Source organism: Talpa europaea (assembly GCF_964194135.1).
Source record: "Talpa europaea genome assembly, chromosome: 7".
Taxonomy (NCBI): Eukaryota; Metazoa; Chordata; class Mammalia; order Eulipotyphla; family Talpidae; genus Talpa; species Talpa europaea.
Window position 1 is genome coordinate 121,846,366 of NC_140074.1, and position 18,055 is coordinate 121,864,420.

The window sequence follows — 18,055 nt, forward strand, 5'->3', positions numbered from 1 at the left end:
GTTAATAAACCAGACAAGGTCCCGGCCCTCAAGGATTTCATAGTCTAGTGAGGAAGTCACACAATAAAGATGTAAATTATGACAATTACAAATTATGAAAAGTGCTGAGAAGGAAACAGTGTTGTGTTGGGGGAAGGGATGTTACTTGAGAGAATGGGTGACTGGAAAGCTTTGAGATCCAAGCAGAAATGTTAAGCCCCAGAACATCTTGGCTTAATAAATATGCGTTGCAACACCAGACGATGGATTGATAGATGGACAACTGAGCCGCCAGATAAACCAATGGGGTGGATTCTGGTGTGAGTGAGTCCCGCTGTAGCACCTAGGGGGATGCACCACTTGGCTGTGCAGGGCTGGGTATTAGGTGCTGCGTTCTCACCTGAACGTTTGATGAACCAGAAGGCCGGGCCCGAGGGGCCGCTGGGGGGCGACCGAGAGCCCGTCCATTTCCCTTTAAGGCCGGAGCGGAAGACTGGCGAATGAAGATCTTTCCGTCGGCGGGATAAAAATAGGCCTCGCCCTTTAAGAGGGTGGAGCCACTGGCGTGGCGGCGGCTTCGAAAGAGGCGTAGGACGCAAGCCCCCTTCTTCCCGGCGTCCGTCCGTCGGACGCTGCCCTCTCCCCCTCCTTGCCCCAGGGACACAGTCGCCCACACTCTGGCCCTCTCACCCAGGTCAGGTCCAAGGTCCCAGTGACTTCTCGAGTCGGGGCCTGCCGGACCAACCCACCGGCTGAAGCCCACCCGCCGTCGCCATGGTAATGCCGCGTCTGGGTCTATGTGGCCGCTCGGTCCCCCAAGGGCGGGAATAGCTCTCCGAGTTCCACCCTCTCACCCGTACTAGCAGCTGGGCCGAGGTCAGGGTCTGGATGGGAGCTCGGTGGGGTGGGGAGGCCTGGGGGTCTAGTCAGAGCTCGGCGTAGACGCACCGGGGACCCAGGGAAGGCTCTCTCCACCCACTTCCTTTGGGCCTCAGTTTCCCTCCCGTTGCTTTCCATCTCTTCTTGGGGAACTGTTCAGCCTTCCCTCTGCCCTCAAACGTCACGCCTCCGGAGCCTCTTCTTCCCCGCCCCCCCACCTGTCCAGTCTGATTTTGGGCACTCAGGGCTAGGCATCTCTAACCGCGGTTCTTGCACCTCTGGCACCTGGGGTTAGGCACAGGCCTTGGCTTGGGGTTTGACACCCATCTAAGAGCTCGCCACAGCAGCCCTAGAAAGAAGGTACTGTGGAATGGAGTCACCCACCTTCATGGGACCCTATATTTTGGGTGTCCCATTGGGTAGATGGAAACCACCAACTTAGCTTCAGAAATACGACCACCATGCTGGGAATGCTTAGTTTTCTCTTCTGTTTTACAAAGACTCCTCCAGCCAAACCTTTGGGATGCTGTGAAATCCGTAGGTCACACACATTGCTGTCTAGGAAGACCCATGCTCCCTCAGGCAGCCTTCCCTCTGCCCTCCCACCCCCTCCCAAGATTTATGCAGATGGGGCCTCCCTGGTGGCACAAGGGGTTAAGCACAGCACTATGAAGCAATTCCCAGCCTCTGCACAAGTTCCATCCCCACTGGCCAGGGAGCTACCCACATGGCACAGCAGAGCTCTCCTGACTCGCCCACTGCGCCCCTTAGCAGTGTATTTCAGTTGATCTGTTCCCCGCTCTGTCTCTGGTGAATCCTCTCACCACCCACAACTCTGGCCTGTACGCCAGTTCTTGTATGTATAAAGAAATAAATCTTGGGCCTCCTTGGTGGCGCAGTGGTTGAGCGCTGGGTTGCGAAGCTGCCCGCAGCCTCTGCGGCACCGGTTCGAATCCCGGCTGCTCCCCGGCCACAGGAGGAGGATCCCACATGGCGCGCAGACCTCTCCTGCCGCCCGCTGCTCCCCTCAGCAGTGTACTTCGGTCCTTCTGCCTGCTCTGCTCCCTGCTCTGGCTCTGGTGAATTCTCTCACCCTCCTGCGCTTCTGACCCTCCTGCGCTCTGTCAAGTACCCCCAGTGCTTGTATAAATAAAAAATAAACAAATAAATAAATAAATATTTAAAAAAAAAGAAAAATTTATTAAAAAAAAATCTTAAAAAAAAAAAAAAGATTAATGCAGATGGACCTGAGTGCATTATTTTACAAGAAAGGATTTTAAATCATTTGAGTCTTTAAGTAAATCCCATCTCCTCCTTGGCTCTTATGCCTCCCCCAACACTAGCAAACCGCCCCCCCCCAAAAAAAAACAGTACACCTGATGGTTTTGTTAGAATTGGGAAGAAGCATAGTGAAGACAGAATGTACTTGTAAACTGTATTTCTCCTCCAACCTCAATTGCTTTGTTTTCCTTTCAGGCGTGCAGTTTGCAGAAGCTATTTGCTGTAGAAGAGGAGTTTGAAGATGAGGTAAGGTAGAGTTGGTGATCAGAGATGGCAGAGGAAGTCTTAAGGTGTAAACATTCAGGTCAGAGCATGTCAAGCAGTCTCCTTTTACTTGACGTGTATGTGTGTGTGTACACATATATGTATTTCACTGTGAGGGGTGGAGAAATGTAAGAAATCTACTTAACTATCTTAAAAACAAGTAAAAAACCAAAGAGATGAGCTGCCTAATTGTCACACCTTTAATTTTTTTTAAAGATTTATTTATTTATGCATACAAGAAATGGGATACAGGCCAGAGGTATGGAGGGTGAGAGGATTCACCAGAGACAGAGTGGGGAACAGAACAGGCAGACTGACTGGAATACACTGCTGAGGGGGGCCTCAGGCGAGTCAGGAGAGGTCTGCTGGGCCATGTGGGTAGCTCCCTGGCCAGGGATTGAACTCGTGCTGCAGTGACTGCAGACAGCTTCATAGGTTGCATCTTAACCCCTTGCGCCACCAGGGAGGCCCCATACCTTTAACTTTTAAGGCCTTTGGGCCTCCTTGGTGGTGCAGGGGTTAAAAGTATCTGTGTTGTCAAGCTATCACCAGCCACTATAGCACGAGTATAAATAAAATTTAAGGACCTTTCCTGGAGGGTGTATCATGTAGCTGATTTAATTCACCTTCATGATGACATACATGAAGTGGGAAGAAAATTAATGGAGAGCCAGAGTGGTGCAGAAGACAGCACGGTTACTAGACGGCAGGAGGCCTGGGGTCATCAGTGGGCTTCATGAGCCAGGACAAATTACGTTATTCTCTGGCCTTCTGTGTTCTCTTCTACAATATGAGGGGCATTCTTTTACCTCAAATGCACTTTCCTTTCCTCTCTCTTCTTAGAAGATGAGGGATTAGACTTTCTCTGAAGATGGCCCATTAAAATTATATTATTGCAGCCCTTCCATATACCAAATAAATCAGAATTTCTGGGATAGACACAGGCAAGGGTATTTCCTGCCTCTGCATGTAGCCAGAGACCACTAAACTAGCAATCTCCACAGTGCTCTTTCTCTTCAGATCCAGTGGATATAGTTTTATCTGGGAGGCCTGAAATTGATACCTCAAATATTTTTCAGAAAGAGGCAGGATTTAAGTGAGTAAAGCCCAAAGACATAAATCAGCCTGCCTAAGAATACAGCACCAACAGCCAGGATGAGGTCTTGGCCTCCTGACTCCAGTCAAAGGTATATGGAACCTACTAAGCCACTTTGATAGATGAGAATGGCTCTAATGCCAAGCCATTCAAACCTACTTTTTCTCTTGCAGCAACTTGCTTTAAAAATCCTGTTTAGAATTTGTTCCCTTTGCCTCATTTGTGCCTCAGCTGGTGGTGAAGGCTTCACCAGGACTCTTTTTTTTTTTTTTTTTTAAGATTTATTTATTTATTTATTTATACTTACAAGCACTGGGTTCAGTCAGAAGCATGGGAGGGTGAGAGAATTCACCAGAGCCAGAGCAGGGAGCAGAACAGGCAGAAGGACCGAAGTACACTGCTGAGGGGAGCAGCAGGCGGCAGGAGAGGTCTGCACACCTTGTGGGACCCTCCCTCCGGTGGCCAGGGAGCAGCCGGGGATTGAACTGGCTGCAGAGGCTGCAGAGGCTGCTGGCAGCTTCGCAACACGGCACTCAACCGCTGTGCCACCGGGGAGGCCCTGCACCAGGACTCTTCCGGCAGCCCAAGCCTCATCCCCATGTGCCCCTTCCTTTGAGGCTTTTGGAATCTGGGGTTTGAAGGGAAAAATGGACCTTCCTTAGACCTCTTAAAAATTGGTCTCTGGCTTGTCTAATTCGGTGAGGTCCTGAAACATAGTCACAAGGGTGCATGTGGAGTCTAGTCCTGGGTCTGTGAAATTACTTAATCTCTCTGAGTCTTGCTATCTGCATCCATAAAGCAGGGATAATAATAGTATCTATTCAGAGGGCCAATGTGGGAAGCCATTGAGAGAATTCTGGTAAGATGTTTACGTGGTACCTGTCACAGTGTTTGTTTTTGTTATCAGTTCGGGACTTGATTGTCATTTTTACAAATATTTCAAAACTGCCAACTTTGTAAAGGAGATGTGTCCGTGTCTTTGTCTTTCAACTTTGAAGATGTATAATCACAGGCTGACCGGTGCCTGTTAAAGTGACCTTCTTGAGTCTTATCAGGTGATGGAGTTAGAGTGAAGGACTGTCAGCTCAAGTTTCTGTTGCATGAAAATGACAGACCAGGGCCTCCCTGGTGGTGCAGGGGTTAAAGTCTCAGCACTATATGGGCCTACCCTGGTGGCACAGGTGGTTGAGCACCATGAGCTGTGAAGCTGTCCGCAGCCTCTGCTGCGCTGGCAGACCTCTCCTGTCTCGCCTGCTGCTCCCCTCAGCAGTGTATTTCATCAGTCTGCTTATTCTGCTCCCCGCTCTGTCTTTGGTGAATCTTCTCACCCTCCCGTGCATCTGGCCTGTACCCTGGTTCTTGTATGTATAAATCAATCAATCACTCAATCAATCAATCTTTAAAAAAAAGTCTCAGCACTGTCACACTATCACCAGCCTCTGCAGCATGAGTTCAACCCCCGGCCAGGAAGCTGACCCACATGGTACAGCAGACCTCTCCTGTCTCACTCGCTGCTCCCTTCAGCAGTGTGTTTCAGCAGATCTGCCTGTTCTGCTCCCCACTCTCTGGTGAATCCTCTTGCCCCCCCGCACCTCTGGCCTACACCCCAGTTCTTGTATGCATAAATAAATAAATCTTTAAAAAAAAAAGAAAATGACCAGTCCCTTTGCCTTTCCCAAGGCTGATGACATCATGTCTGAGAGTAAGTTCTTCCAGAGAAAAGGGGTCCATCAATCCCCAGGTAATCAGGATTTTATTGCTTCTGTAATTCTGATATTGTTGTTGTCCTTCTTAATGCTGTTAAATTGTACGGTACCGCTGTCTGGAGTATGCTACTCTCCTGGTAAAACGCAAAGCAGGAAAAAAAAAACCTCTCTCTAGCCCAGACAATTCAATGCAGCAGCAGGGGTAGGCGTGGAAGAGACCTTCCTGTCAGTTAAATCAGCAGTTCTGACTCAAAAACACCCTCAGAACAGGTCTGTTGCTCTTGAAGGTGTCAATCTCACCTTGCTTCCCAACTGGAATCCATACTTAATTTTAACTTGCCGGAAAAGCTATATTTAACTTGTGCCTATTTTGCTGGCTCCATGGCCTCTCTGGCTTACTGATGGCTGTGTGTGCGTGTGTGCGCGCGCGCGCGTGTGCGTGCGTGCATGTGTGTGTGTGTGTGTGAGTGAGAGAAGTAGGCTGAGGATAAGCAGCGTTACCAACTGGACAGACCCCTATTGCACAATCTGGCCACCAGAAAGCTAGTTTGCTTGAGATGGAGGATTTATTTGACTAAGTGTCCTGATATGTTTGCTTCAGCTGCTCCCCCAAATGCCATTCCCCCCATCCCAAGATTGAAGAAACAGAGGAAAGCTACCAGAAGACTTAGCCTTAGAACTTTTCTGGCAGAAGCCTGATGGTGGGCCCATGGACAAGGTCCAGGGTAGTGAGAGACCCACCGTTGCCTTTCACACCTTAGTTTCTTGTATGTATGTATGTGCACATACATATATACACATACCATATGCCTAAAATAGTAAAAAAAACTGTTTCTTGATTTCCAGATTTTAAAACCTACTCTGTTTCTTTGTAGGACTTCTTGTCTGCTGTGGAGGATACAGAGAACCAGTTTGCTGGCTCCCGGCCTGTGAATGCTGGGTGCCTGAGATCGATCTCTTCCATGCAACAGGAGAGTATACAGGCACAATTTTCTGGGCAGCTACCCTCATGCCCCACTGCTCCTTCAGAGACTTTGGGCCTGACAGCCCTGAGACCCCACCTTCCTACCTCCAGCATGCCCACAGGAACAGCCCCCCTAAGGTCTATCTCGACTTCCAGCAGCTGGACCGGCAATCAGAGGAGAGTGGCACTGACAGATGTTCTCAAAGAGCCAGCTAGACCCCAGTCCTCAGCCCCCCAGCCCTTACTCACCTTTGAGAGCCAACAACAGGTGATTGATGACTTTGAGGGCACTGAACAAGATGAATTTGATCAGGTGCTGGCAAGCATGGAGCTGGAGGGTCCTGGCATGGAGCTGGAACTTGGGCTTAGCAGTGAGGCCCCAGGAATCCTGCCCACCTGGCCACAGGAGGACTCAGTGTTAGCTAAAAAGGCCCGGGTAGTTGATCTGAGCAGATCTTGCCAAGAGGGACCCCTGCCTGCCACCCACATCATCTCAGCCCAGGAAGAGCCTCCAGGTCCTCTTGTCCACTGTAGGACTCCACAGCCCCACTTGAGACCTCGTGCAGTGGCTAACTTCCCTATCTCAAATGCCTCAGCGGTTCCCACTGAGCAACCCCACTGGGAAGCCTGTCCTAAAGGTCCCCCTCTTCAAGCACCCCAGCCTCTCCAAGCTGCTGATAGCCCCATTCAGAGGAGCCCTCAAAATCGTTTTCCCCATCAGCCTTTCCAGTCTCCAAGTGCCCATTTAAGTGGCAAACCTCACTTTCCTGGACCACGAACCCCCAACTCAAGCTATTCTCCCTCAAGGACTATCTCTGGACTCATTCCTCAGAGGCTCTTAACACCACGAGCTCCAGTGTCTTCTTTTAAGTCTCCTATCGGCACCCCAAAAGGCCCCCATTCCTCCTTGGTTGCCCAAGCAGCTCTGCAGACACCCGTAGTCACTAACCACTTGGTGCAGCTGGTCACAGCTGCCAACCGGACACCCCAGCAGCCCACACGCTCCTCAGCCCGCGCCAAAACCCGCCGCTTCCCTGGCCCCGCTGGGATCCTGCCTCACCAGGTGAGTAGCAACTTCTTTCTGCCCAGGACAAGGGGGTGAGGGAGACAGCATTCTAGTACTGCCCAGTTCCAGAATCCTGGGTGGGGGAGAAGGAAGTGCAGAGAGGGAAGGTTTTCAAAGCTGTGGAAAAAGTCACAAGAAGTAGGAGCAGGAACTGGACTACCACATGTGAGCGGTGCGTGAGGTGCTGAGAACCTCACAGTTTTCATAGTTTGCTGAGCACCTACTATTTGGCTGGCACTAAAACAGGAAAATTCATTCACTTATATTTGCTAAGGCCTTGTCTTGGGCAGTTTGCTCTAGAACTGAGAATACAGAGTGGAAGAAGCCAACACAAGAGGCAGTCATGCATAAAATGTGCGTATGAGTAGGGGTCATTATCTGGGTGCTGGGGAGCCACTGGGCGTGCTGAGTGGGCTTGGGATGGATGAGTAAGAGGCTGGCCGGCATGTGTTTTGGGGGACTGTGCTCTGGAGACAGGGAGGATCATGTGCACAGGCACAGAGGCATAACAGCCCAATGCTTTCTGGGGTCCACAAACCAGTTCATTGTGGCTGTGTGTGGGGTCAGTGTGTGTGGGGAGCTGGGGCTCTGCTGAGAGTTTAGATTTCTGCTGTGGTGGAGCACAGTATCCATCTAGCGGGTTTTGGAACAGATGCCAGATACCTCATCTCTGGGGTCTGGTCTGGTGGTGAGAGGTACATCCCTCTCCTTCCACTTCAGGGTATTTGAAACAATTTCTACCCGCTGGTTACTTGCTCTTCCTTAGCACTTGAAGAGAAGCCCAAGGAGGCCGTCTGCATTCCTCCCGGGCTGGAGCTCTCTGTAGGGAGGGGTACGGTCCCAGCTAAGGGACCTGGGGAAAGTGGCCTCTTTGCTCCTCGTAGGCCTCTCTATTCGGGTCATTGCCCCCTTCAGGCAGCCCTGGGTTTTGCTCCTGGACCAGCTCCAGCTCCCTCACATTCCCAAAATGATCCCCAAAGCATCTTTTTTGAGTTGCCAATGAGGCTCCTGAGACTTTGTTAGGAGAGATGTAATATGTGTTAATTGTCCCTGATAGTTTCCTGAACTCATTATGTAACCCAGACAAGAAGCTGTACTTGTAAATAACAGCTGCTGAGCTTGCTCTCGCCTTCTCCTTCTCTCTTGCCTCGTAGCACAGTGGGAAAAATCTGGAGGAGATCATGGTTTCTACCCCCCAGACTCCAACTCATGGTGCTCTGGCTAAATTCAGGACGGAGGTAACAAATCTTAACTTTCTGGACATCATTTGAGACTAAGGGACATCTCTGCATGTTTCGGAGTTGAGAGTCAGAATTGATGCTGTTAGACCTTTTTCCTGGGGTCACAGCAAGGGGCATTTGGGGAAGGCATTTTACTGGCATAAAGTGGGGCCTGACCAGCCAGGTGTTAGCTGATGCCATGGGTCCTTCTTCACCACCCAAGTAAGAAAGGCCGACCTAGGCCATCTTCCCTCAGAGGAGGAGAGTGTGATCAGTATTAGGAAACTGCATCTCAGGTTCTGTGAACTGACTGAGAAGGATCTGCCTTTAGTGGGTGCCTCTTCATGGGTGAGACCCACTCTCCTCTGGGGTGCTGGATGACCTGCTCTGTCCTCACACCCACTTTTGCTTTTAATTTTTCTCTAGAAGTTTTTCTCTTTGCTATAGCTCCACAGAGTCACCAGATCCAAAGCAGTAACTTCTTATCTTTATTAAAAGTATTTATTAATACATAAGATGCTAATAATAAAGCCAGGAGCATCCCAAATAAATGATGACTAGTTTCAAAATGACTGAGGCTGTCTGGAAGTTCATAGATATTTGTAGGACTCAGCAGCACTAAGGCTTGCCAAGTCTTTTACAAGAGACAAGTATGGATGGCCTTTTGCTCTAGTTTAATTAAAGTTGGGACCTCACTGAAAATAAAATAAAGAGCACCTTTGCTACAGCTGCTGAGTGAAAGATGTGATATGCCACAAGATTGGACATACCATTTTCTGACCTTGGAGATAAATGGAAGGAGAGACTGGCCACCATGCTTCAGGGAACCCCACTCCCTGCTGCCCCCTCCCTCCTGTTTCAGTCAAAGTCCGTAGCAAGGTGGACCCATTAACTAAGGCTCCCCGGTTCTGTGGTGCCAGATTGTTACTAGTTCTCAGGCGTCGGTGGAGGAGGATTTTGGCCGAGGACCCTGGCTGACTATGAAATCTTCTCTGGGCCTGGATGAGAGAGACCCCAACTGCTTCCTCTGTACCTACAGCATAGTCATGGTGCTGCGGAAGGTAAGGGGCCTGGGTGCTGAGATCCATAAAGAAGACCATTTTTATCCCTTCGCCACCTGCTTCCCTCCTCTGCTGCGGAAAGGGGCCGTTTGCTCCTGCTCACCTCAGGTCTGCAATGCAGCATGAAGTCCCTCTTCACGGAACTTTCCACTCACATACCTTTCCACTGCCCTGCACGGCATTGGGCACATGCAGCGGAGAGTGGGCTCTGGGCCTGTCTCTGCATATCTGAGCCCCGGATGGGAAGACTGTGCACGATTTACCCTCGGAGCTCCCAGTGGCCACTGGTCATGTGCAGACATGTTAGTACCTGTGCTTCTGTGTCCCTGCCTGTGGCCTGCTGTGATAGAACTCTTCAAACACACACATACGCAAAGAGGTGGGGGAGAGAAAGGAAGCACCTCCTGGGTTTGGGTCAGTGGAGGGAGTCAGGCTGGGTCTCTAAACTACCCCTTTGGCCTCCACAAAGGAAGAGCATCACCACACTTGTTCTCTGTCCCCACCCACCCCCCAATTTGCTCTAACACAGCTTACTGGTGGGTCACAGCTGACTCAGCCACTGCCTCTCCTTGTAACCAGGCAGCCCTGAAGCAGCTTCCCAGGAACAAGGTCCCCACCATGGCAGTGATGATCAAGTCCCTGACTCGGAGCACAATGGACGCCAGTGTGGTTTTCAAGGACCCCACAGGTGAGGAGTTCAGTCCCAAGAGTATCTTGAAGGGTGACCTCTGTTGAGGTCAGGGGATGAAGAGGAGTCACCTGCTCCATTTGCAGATGGGAAAATTGAGACAGTGAGCACCCACTCCCCAGCCAGGGGCCAAAACAGTCACTGTGCTGCCCTTGCCCCTGAGACTGATGGGCCATGTGGTATTTGCAGGAGAGATGCAGGGCACGGTGCACAGGTTGTTGCTTGAGACACGCCAGAATGACCTGAAGCCTGGCTCAGTGCTGCTGCTAAAGCAGGTATGGGGACTGCTCCCCCCTCCCACCCTGGAGCAGGCCCTGGAGGTGCCTGTCCCCTTACTTGTCTGGCTGTCTTCCCTTCCAGGCTGAGAGTGGCAGGGCTGGTGCTAGGCCCTGGCTTGCTGGCACACCAAGTGAAAGCCTGACTCCCACGCTCGGGGATGGGTGGGGAAGAGGGGCTGTGCTGTGGGGGGAGGATGGTATGGTAAGTGGTTCCGCTCTGGTACCAGACGTGGGTGGGAGCAGTCCATGTGCAAAGGCCACCAAGAAGAGACAGACGGGCGCCAAGTCTGTCACTAGCCATCCAACAGTGCCTAGTGCTGTTAGGGCACTGACCTTCCTCTCCTGTACTCCAGATTGGAGTGTTTTCTCCTTCACTCCGAAATCATTACCTCAACGTGACGCCCAACAACCTGGTCCATGTTTACAGCCCAGATTCTGGGGATGGGAACTACCTTAAGCCATCGCAGCCCTTCCTTAAGGTAAGAGGAGCAGGATGGAATGGGGACAGGTGGAGCCACTTTCTGCTTGGATCTTCTGATTTCTCCTCCTCCTCTGCCTGGGGAACAGAGGGATGAGATGCCTCTGATGGGGCCACTCCCCCCCTCCCCCACCTTGGTCCAGCCGCCTGCCAGATGGCAGAGTACCAGGACCTGGAGAACAGCTGGCTTCTTGGTGATCCCCGAGTGTCTGATGGCAGGCTTGCACGTCAGAGAGGACAGGAGTCACTTGAGAACTAGCCAAGTTGGGGAGCCCCTGAGGAATAGTGGCCTCAGTAAATGACTGAGGGTCAGGTAGTCTAAAGTGGCAATGCAGAGGAAAGTGGTGGGCCAGCGCTATTGTCATGGCCAGGCCTGCTTCGGGGGTCAGAGACCTGGGACGTGTCCCAATTTACTAGACATTTGTAATGTGACCTCTGGCAAGTCTTGTCCCCTCCCCTGCTATTGCTTCATCTATAAAAGGAGTGGGTTAGACTTGACCCTAGCCAAGTTTTCACCCTTAGCTCTAATTTGCTACTTCTAACATTTCCCTTATCTTTCCCCTTCACCGTCCACTTCCTCTCAAAAATCACCCCACTTGTAAGGAATCTTCTCTGTTTTTTTGTTTAAATTTCAAGTCATCCAACTTATTACAGAACAAAGCAAAAATAAAATTTACCCTTTCATAGTTCCATGATCAACTATGGGCTAACCCTGGTTAGCAATTTAATTACTAATATTAATTACCTGACCATATATTGGCTAGTTGGGAAATTTTTTTTTTTTTTAAAGATTTATTTATTTATTTATACAAGCACTGGGTACAGTCAGAAGCGCAGGAGGGTGAGAGAATTCACCAGAGCCAGAGCGGGGAGCAGAGTAGGCAGAAGGACAGAAGTACACTGCTGAGGGGAGCAGCGGGCGGTAGGAGAGGTCTGTGCGCCATGTGGGACCCTCCTCCGGTGGCCGGGGAGCAGCCGGGGATCGAACCGGTGCTGTAGAGGCCCCAGCCGGGGATCGAACCGGCGCTGTAGAGGCCGCGGGCAGCTTTGCAACCCAGCGCTCAACCGCTGCGCCACCGGGGAGGCCCCAGGGAAAATTTTTTTAAGATTTATTTTATTTATGCATACAAGAACTGGGGTGTAGGCCAGAGGTGCAGGGGGTGGTGAAAGGATTTACCAGAGACAGAGTGAGGAGCAGTACAGGCAGATTGACTGAAATAAACTGCTGAGGGGAGCAGCGGGCAAGACAGGAGAGGTCTGTTGTGCTGTGTGGGTTAGCTCCCTGGCTGGGGATTGAACTCGTGCTGCAGTGGCTGCAGATTGCTTCATAGTGCTGAGATTTATCCCCCTGTGTCACCAGGGAGGCCCCAGTTTGGGAATTGTTAACTGTTGAGTTTTAATCCTAGGCTAACTCTTTAAAATATTCTGAATAACCTCTTTACTCTCTGCTCATTATATAGATTCCCTAAAACATCAGATTCCAACAGAATTAGGAAAGAAAATCAGCCCAAACAGTTGTTTTTAATTATCTGTTATTTAGGGTATTTCAGCTCCCTTTCTGTAGTAAGGACCTGAGTAGTAGACCACTGCCACACTGCTCCATCCTGTCTCTCGTGAGCCCCCACCTATTCCTTTGAGGTTGTCTGGGTGAAGATGACACCAGCCAGAAGAATCTCAGGGTCATAGGCACCAGTAACCAGATCCTCTGTCTCCAGGATCCAGGAAGTTTCCTTGACAGCCTCCAGCATGATGAGACTGGGAAAGGCCTCAGAACAGCACAGAACCCAGAGGTGGGGACATCTCCTGTGGAAGAGCTCCCAGAAGCAGGTAAGGCAGTCAACCCACCCAGAATGTTCTCCTTGTGTTAACCTTTTTTTTTTTTTTTTTTAAAGATTTATTTTTAATATAGGAACCGGGGTATAGGTCAGAGGTGCGGGAGGGTGAGAGGATTCACCAGAGACAGAGCAGGAAGCAGAACAGGCAGACGACCGAAATACACTGCTGAGGGGAGCAGCGGGTGAGACAGGAGAGGCCTGCCGTGCCATATCGGTTTCTCCTGGGCCGGCTGGGAATTGAACCTGCACTGCAGGGGCTGCAGACAGCTTCACAGCACTACGCTCAACCTGCTGCACCACTGGAGAGGCCCTACTTGTGTTAACTTTTGAAAAGCTCAGTCACATTCTTCTGGCTGCCTCTGGTTCCTCTTTCTGGGAACCTCTGGATCTTATAGGATCCTACAGAAATCAGATGTGGTGCCTTCTCTGGAATGGCTGCAAGCCACAAACTAGTTAATAGTGTGCTAGGGGCCACATAAAGCAATCAGAGTGACCCACAGAGTGACCCCCATTTCCAAACCTGTGCCATTAGATGCAAGAAACAGATGGACTGGCACACCCTTGTACCATCCATCTGTGAGCTGGTGGCCAGACCACAGAAGCAGATTCGCCCATCCTGATGAAGCCCAGGTGGTGCTGAGGAGTGGCTAGTTGGGGTGGGACCAGGATACAGATCTGAGAGGCCCCAATAAGGCCGCTTGGGGGAAAGCCAGCTGGTTTCTCAGGAGGTAGCATAATGTAGGTGACACTAACAGAATCCATAAATTTAACCATGTCTAACCCCAAATTCATGGAATTATGGCTAGGTTCTCATACTAACCAAATTCATAGTAGACCAGTGGATAATGGAAAAATGGAACGAAGCCTACTTGTTTGTTTCTATCTTATGAAAGTGTATTTGCCACTTATGCAGGAATCTTCTGTAGAATCTTACATTCTTTCCTCATAGGAAAGCTTGATGATAAATTAGACAACGCTGACTACTCAGTCCCCTTCATTTGACAGTATTTCTCCAATCATAGTGTATTAGTGAGGGACAACATTTTTTGCAATAAAGTCCACAAGTGCGAGCTTCCCTTGTGGCGCAAGGGGTTAAGATGCAACCTATGAAGTTGTCCCCAGCCACTGCAGCATGAGTTCGATCCCCGGCCAGGGAACTACCCACATGGCACAGGAGACCTCTCCTGACTCGCCCACTACTCCCCTCAGCTGTATATTTCAGTCAATCCACCTGTTCTGTTCCCCACTCTGTTTAAGATTTATTCATTTATTTATACAAGCACTGGGTACAGTCAGAAGCGCAGGAGAGTGAGAGAATTCACCAAAGCCAGAGCAGGGAACAGGGAGAAGAACAGGCAGAAGGACCGAAGTACACTGCCGAGGGGAGCAGCGGGCAGCAGGGGAGGTCGGCGCGCCATGTGGGACCCTCGCCCGGTGGCTGGGGCTGCGGGCAGCTTCACAACCCAGCGCTCAACCACTGTGCCACCGGGGAGGCCCTAAATAAATAAATCTTAAAAAAAAAAAAATATCCCAAGTGCAATGCTGGTCACCTTAATTAGATTTTTTTTTAATTTTTTTTAAAGATTTATTTATTTATACAAGAACTGGGTACAGACCAGATGTGTGGGAGGGTGAGAGGATTCACCAGAGACAGAGTGGGGAACAGAACAGGCAGACTGACTGAAAACACTGCAGAGGGGAGCAGCGGGTGAGACAGGAGAGGTCTGCTGCGCCATGTGGGTTTCTTCCTGGCTGGCCAGGATCGAACCTGCACCACAGAGGCTGCAGACAACGTCATAGTATGGCGCTCAACCACCTGCGCCACCAGGGAGGCCCACTTTAATTAAATTTTGATTGCGCCCAGCAGCAATGTATATTGTGTGCTCTATGCCAAACAGGGAGCTAGGCTCTGAAGCTTAGTTTCCAGGATGACTGTAAGGTCAGGACTGGACACAGGTGCAGGTTTTCCGATCCCATGCAGACTGGGTAAAGGAGGAGTCAGAGTCCTCAGTAGTTTTGCAGGTTTTTTATTTGGGGTTCACCAGGCATATGGCAGGCAGGGGTGCTGGCTGGGGGGCTGGGAGGCTGGCAGGCCTCCCAGCCCCCAGAAAGTCTTCACTCTATCTGGGCTCTCTGGCGTTCTCTGCTTCTGCTTCGGCTTCTCTTTCAGGTTCTGCTGCTGGTGCTGCTACTGCTGCTGCTGGCTGGGGCTGCTGGCGTCCCCCCGTGACGCTGCCCTTAAAAGCAGTCTTAACTCAGCTGAATCCCATCTACCTATGCCCACACCCTATTCCAGGTGCCCGCCATCAGGCATGCATTCAGGACAAGGATCCATCATCTATCCTGATGGCGGAAGGGCAGAAAAGCCTGACATTTTCTTTACCCTACAGTCCACCCCCTCAGGGTTTTCTGCCATACAGTCTATATACATATATACAATTTTCTAAGCAAACAAACAATGCAGCCATGGCCCACAAAAGCAAATACATCAAATATAACAAAACACAATATAACAAAATACAACAGAACACAAATAAGTCCAGGCAGGGCACCAACCTAGTGCAAAAGACAATTATTGGTACCAGCATTTGAGCCACCAAATCTGCTGCCGAAGGCACTGCTCGTACAAGGGAGGGGATTCACTCATGGCATCTACTATATCACACCAGGAGCCGTCAGGCTTCCTGGCCTTCTCTGGCTGTAGTCTCAGCTACAAGGCACACACAGCATCCACCCCCAGGATGCACTAGCTCTGGGATTGGCAATTTTATTCTGTTGGGGGTAATCGCCAACCCTCAGGGTTTCTGTCTGCAGTCGCTCCAACACTCAGCCTTCATGGCCACCCATGCGACTCACAGAACCCTGCACTCAAGCCAACCCACTGCACAAGCACATGGGTCGGGATCCAAACTCTGCATTCGGCTTGGGCTCCACCCCAAGCCACGTTCCCCACCCGTCCCCCAAGGACAGGTTCCTCAGCTCCTCACCCTCACTCAAGAATGAGCAGGGCATCACCCACAGGTGATTTTACGAGACTCACAGTTCTTCAGCATACCCAGGCTGCTTAACAGCCGCTTAGGGCTTCTCAACTTAGCATCAGTACCAGCTTTCGCTGCCTTAGTTGGCTTTTCTCCTCCACCTGGCTGCTGGGCATGCACAGGCTGCTTTTGGCCATCAAGGCCCACTGGCCACCCCCAGATTCCCATCTCTTGGGGTTTACAAACAAAACTGTTCCACCCCCAGGGTCCCAAAACATATCAACCTGCAAGGTCCTCCGCCTTCTGGCGGGAATGTCAGTCCATCAGTCCATCAGTTCAAGTCCATTGGCCTCTCCCTGTGTCAGCAACGGCCTGCTGCCTCAGGGGTCATTGGCTGGTCCTTTCCGGTGTCGTTGGCTGGTCCTCTTGGGCGTCTCCTTCATGCCAGGTCTCGTCCCACAGCTCCCGGACCGTGTCTACCTTCTGTACCGCCATGGCACCTCCAGCGTCATCACAGGCACACAGTCTGTTCTCCTTAGTCCCGCCAGGTCTTCGGAGGGCTCCAATACCCGTCTGCATGGATCCTGCCGACTTACGCCAATTGTAAGGGCGGGAACTGGACACAGGTGCAGGTTTTCCGATCCCATGCAGACTGGGTAAAGGAGGAGTCAGAGTCCTCAGTAGTTTTGCAGGTTTTTTATTTGGGGTTCACCAGGCATATGGCAGGCAGGGGTGCTGGCTGGGGGGCTGGGAGGCTGGCAGGCCTCCCAGCCCCCAGAAAGTCTTCACTCTATCTGGGCTCTCTGGCGTTCTCTGCTTCTGCTTCGGCTTCTCTTTCAGGTTCTGCTGCTGGTGCTGCTACTGCTGCTGCTGGCTGGGGCTGCTGGCGTCCCCCCGTGACGCTGCCCTTAAAAGCAGTCTTAACTCAGCTGAATCCCATCTACCTATGCCCACACCCTATTCCAGGTGCCCGCCATCAGGCATGCATTCAGGACAAGGATCCATCATCTATCCTGATGGCGGAAGGGCAGAAAAGCCTGACATTTTCTTTACCCTACAATGACTTACTCCCAGGGCTGCCAATCCCATCCATTAAGTGGGCCTTTCTTTTTTTTTTCTTAAAGAGGCATGTATTTTATTTATTTGTTTGTTTGTTTGTTTGTTTTGTTTATACATGCACTGGGTACAGTCAGAAGCGCGGGAGGGTGAGAGAATTCACCAGAGCCAGAGCAGGGAGCAGAGCAGGCAGAAGGACCGAAGTACACTGCAGAGGGGAGCAGCGGGCGGCAGGAGAGGTCTGCGCGCCATGCAGGACCCTCCTCTGGTGGCCGGGGAGCAGCCGGGGATCGAACCGGCGCCACAGAGGCCGCGAGCAGCTTCGCAACCCAGAGCTCAACCGCTGCACCACCGGGGAGGCCCCCATTAAGTGGGCCTTTCTAGTTGGAAGTGAAGTGTGGCTTTGGCATCTGATCGTGCCAGAGTGTGCTCCCCTTCGGTGGGTCCTTTGTTTTACCCTGTTCTCTAGGGTAAAACAGGCTCTACCATGAGGTGCCCTCTAAGGGGAACCATGAGAACTAACAGTGATGACTATAAGGTGGTGGCCTTGTGCAGGCAGAGAGCGAGCACTCAGCAGGTGTTAACTGCTGTGATAACAGTAGCAGTGGGGATACTGAGATCAGCTCTGTTTCCAGGTTCTTGGACATAAGCACCCCACCCAAGAACTGCAGTCAGGAATAGTTACTTTCATTCCCTACACCCACAAAGGCACTTTGGGGGAAAGGGGTGATGTTGTCTCCTACTCTAGATTCATGGAGCATGTGGTTCTGAACATATTAATGGCTTTTCCAGGCCTTGTTTCTCCCTCTGTCCAATGAGAGGGTTGCACCGGGGGGGAGGGGAGTGTCTCTGGAGATTTTCTGCTCAGGCAGAAAGTGAGGACCCACACTGAGGGCCATGGCCAGCCTTTCTCAGCAGAGTGGCCCCTGCCTTCTGTTGTATGCGGGCATGTGGGTTAGAGGGCAGGTGGAAGTCTGGACAGTCTCAGGCCCATCACCACTGCCCAGGGGGAGCCATCTGCCCAACTCTACAGTCAGATCCAGGCCTTCCTGAAGGGCAGGAGCTTTGGATCTAGGTCATGTGGGACCCTACCATTGTCATTGAGTCTGCCCACCCTGTCTGCCCCCGCTGCAGATGACCTGGATGGACTCCTGAGTGAGCTCCCTGAGGACTTCTTCTGTGGGACCAGCACTCTGGACTGCCCCAAGGCAGGACACCCGCCGTGA

The 18,055-nt window shown here is 51.2% G+C and overlaps 1 protein-coding gene across 1 annotated transcript in view; it reads left to right on the plus strand.

The window, feature by feature from the left end:
• The window catches only part of HROB (homologous recombination factor with OB-fold), a gene marked incomplete at both ends in the record, with an annotated part of 32,513 nt that extends 14,458 nt beyond the window's left edge, over positions 1-18,055 (plus strand). The window contains 9 exons of the mRNA XM_084238014.1: positions 2,335-2,385; positions 6,081-7,232; positions 8,390-8,473; positions 9,376-9,516; positions 10,096-10,204; positions 10,394-10,479; positions 10,836-10,961; positions 12,676-12,787; positions 17,964-18,055. Coding sequence (XP_084094140.1) covers positions 2,335-2,385; positions 6,081-7,232; positions 8,390-8,473; positions 9,376-9,516; positions 10,096-10,204; positions 10,394-10,479; positions 10,836-10,961; positions 12,676-12,787; positions 17,964-18,055 — 1,953 coding nt within the window. The remainder of the gene's footprint in view (positions 1-2,334; positions 2,386-6,080; positions 7,233-8,389; positions 8,474-9,375; positions 9,517-10,095; positions 10,205-10,393; positions 10,480-10,835; positions 10,962-12,675; positions 12,788-17,963) is intronic.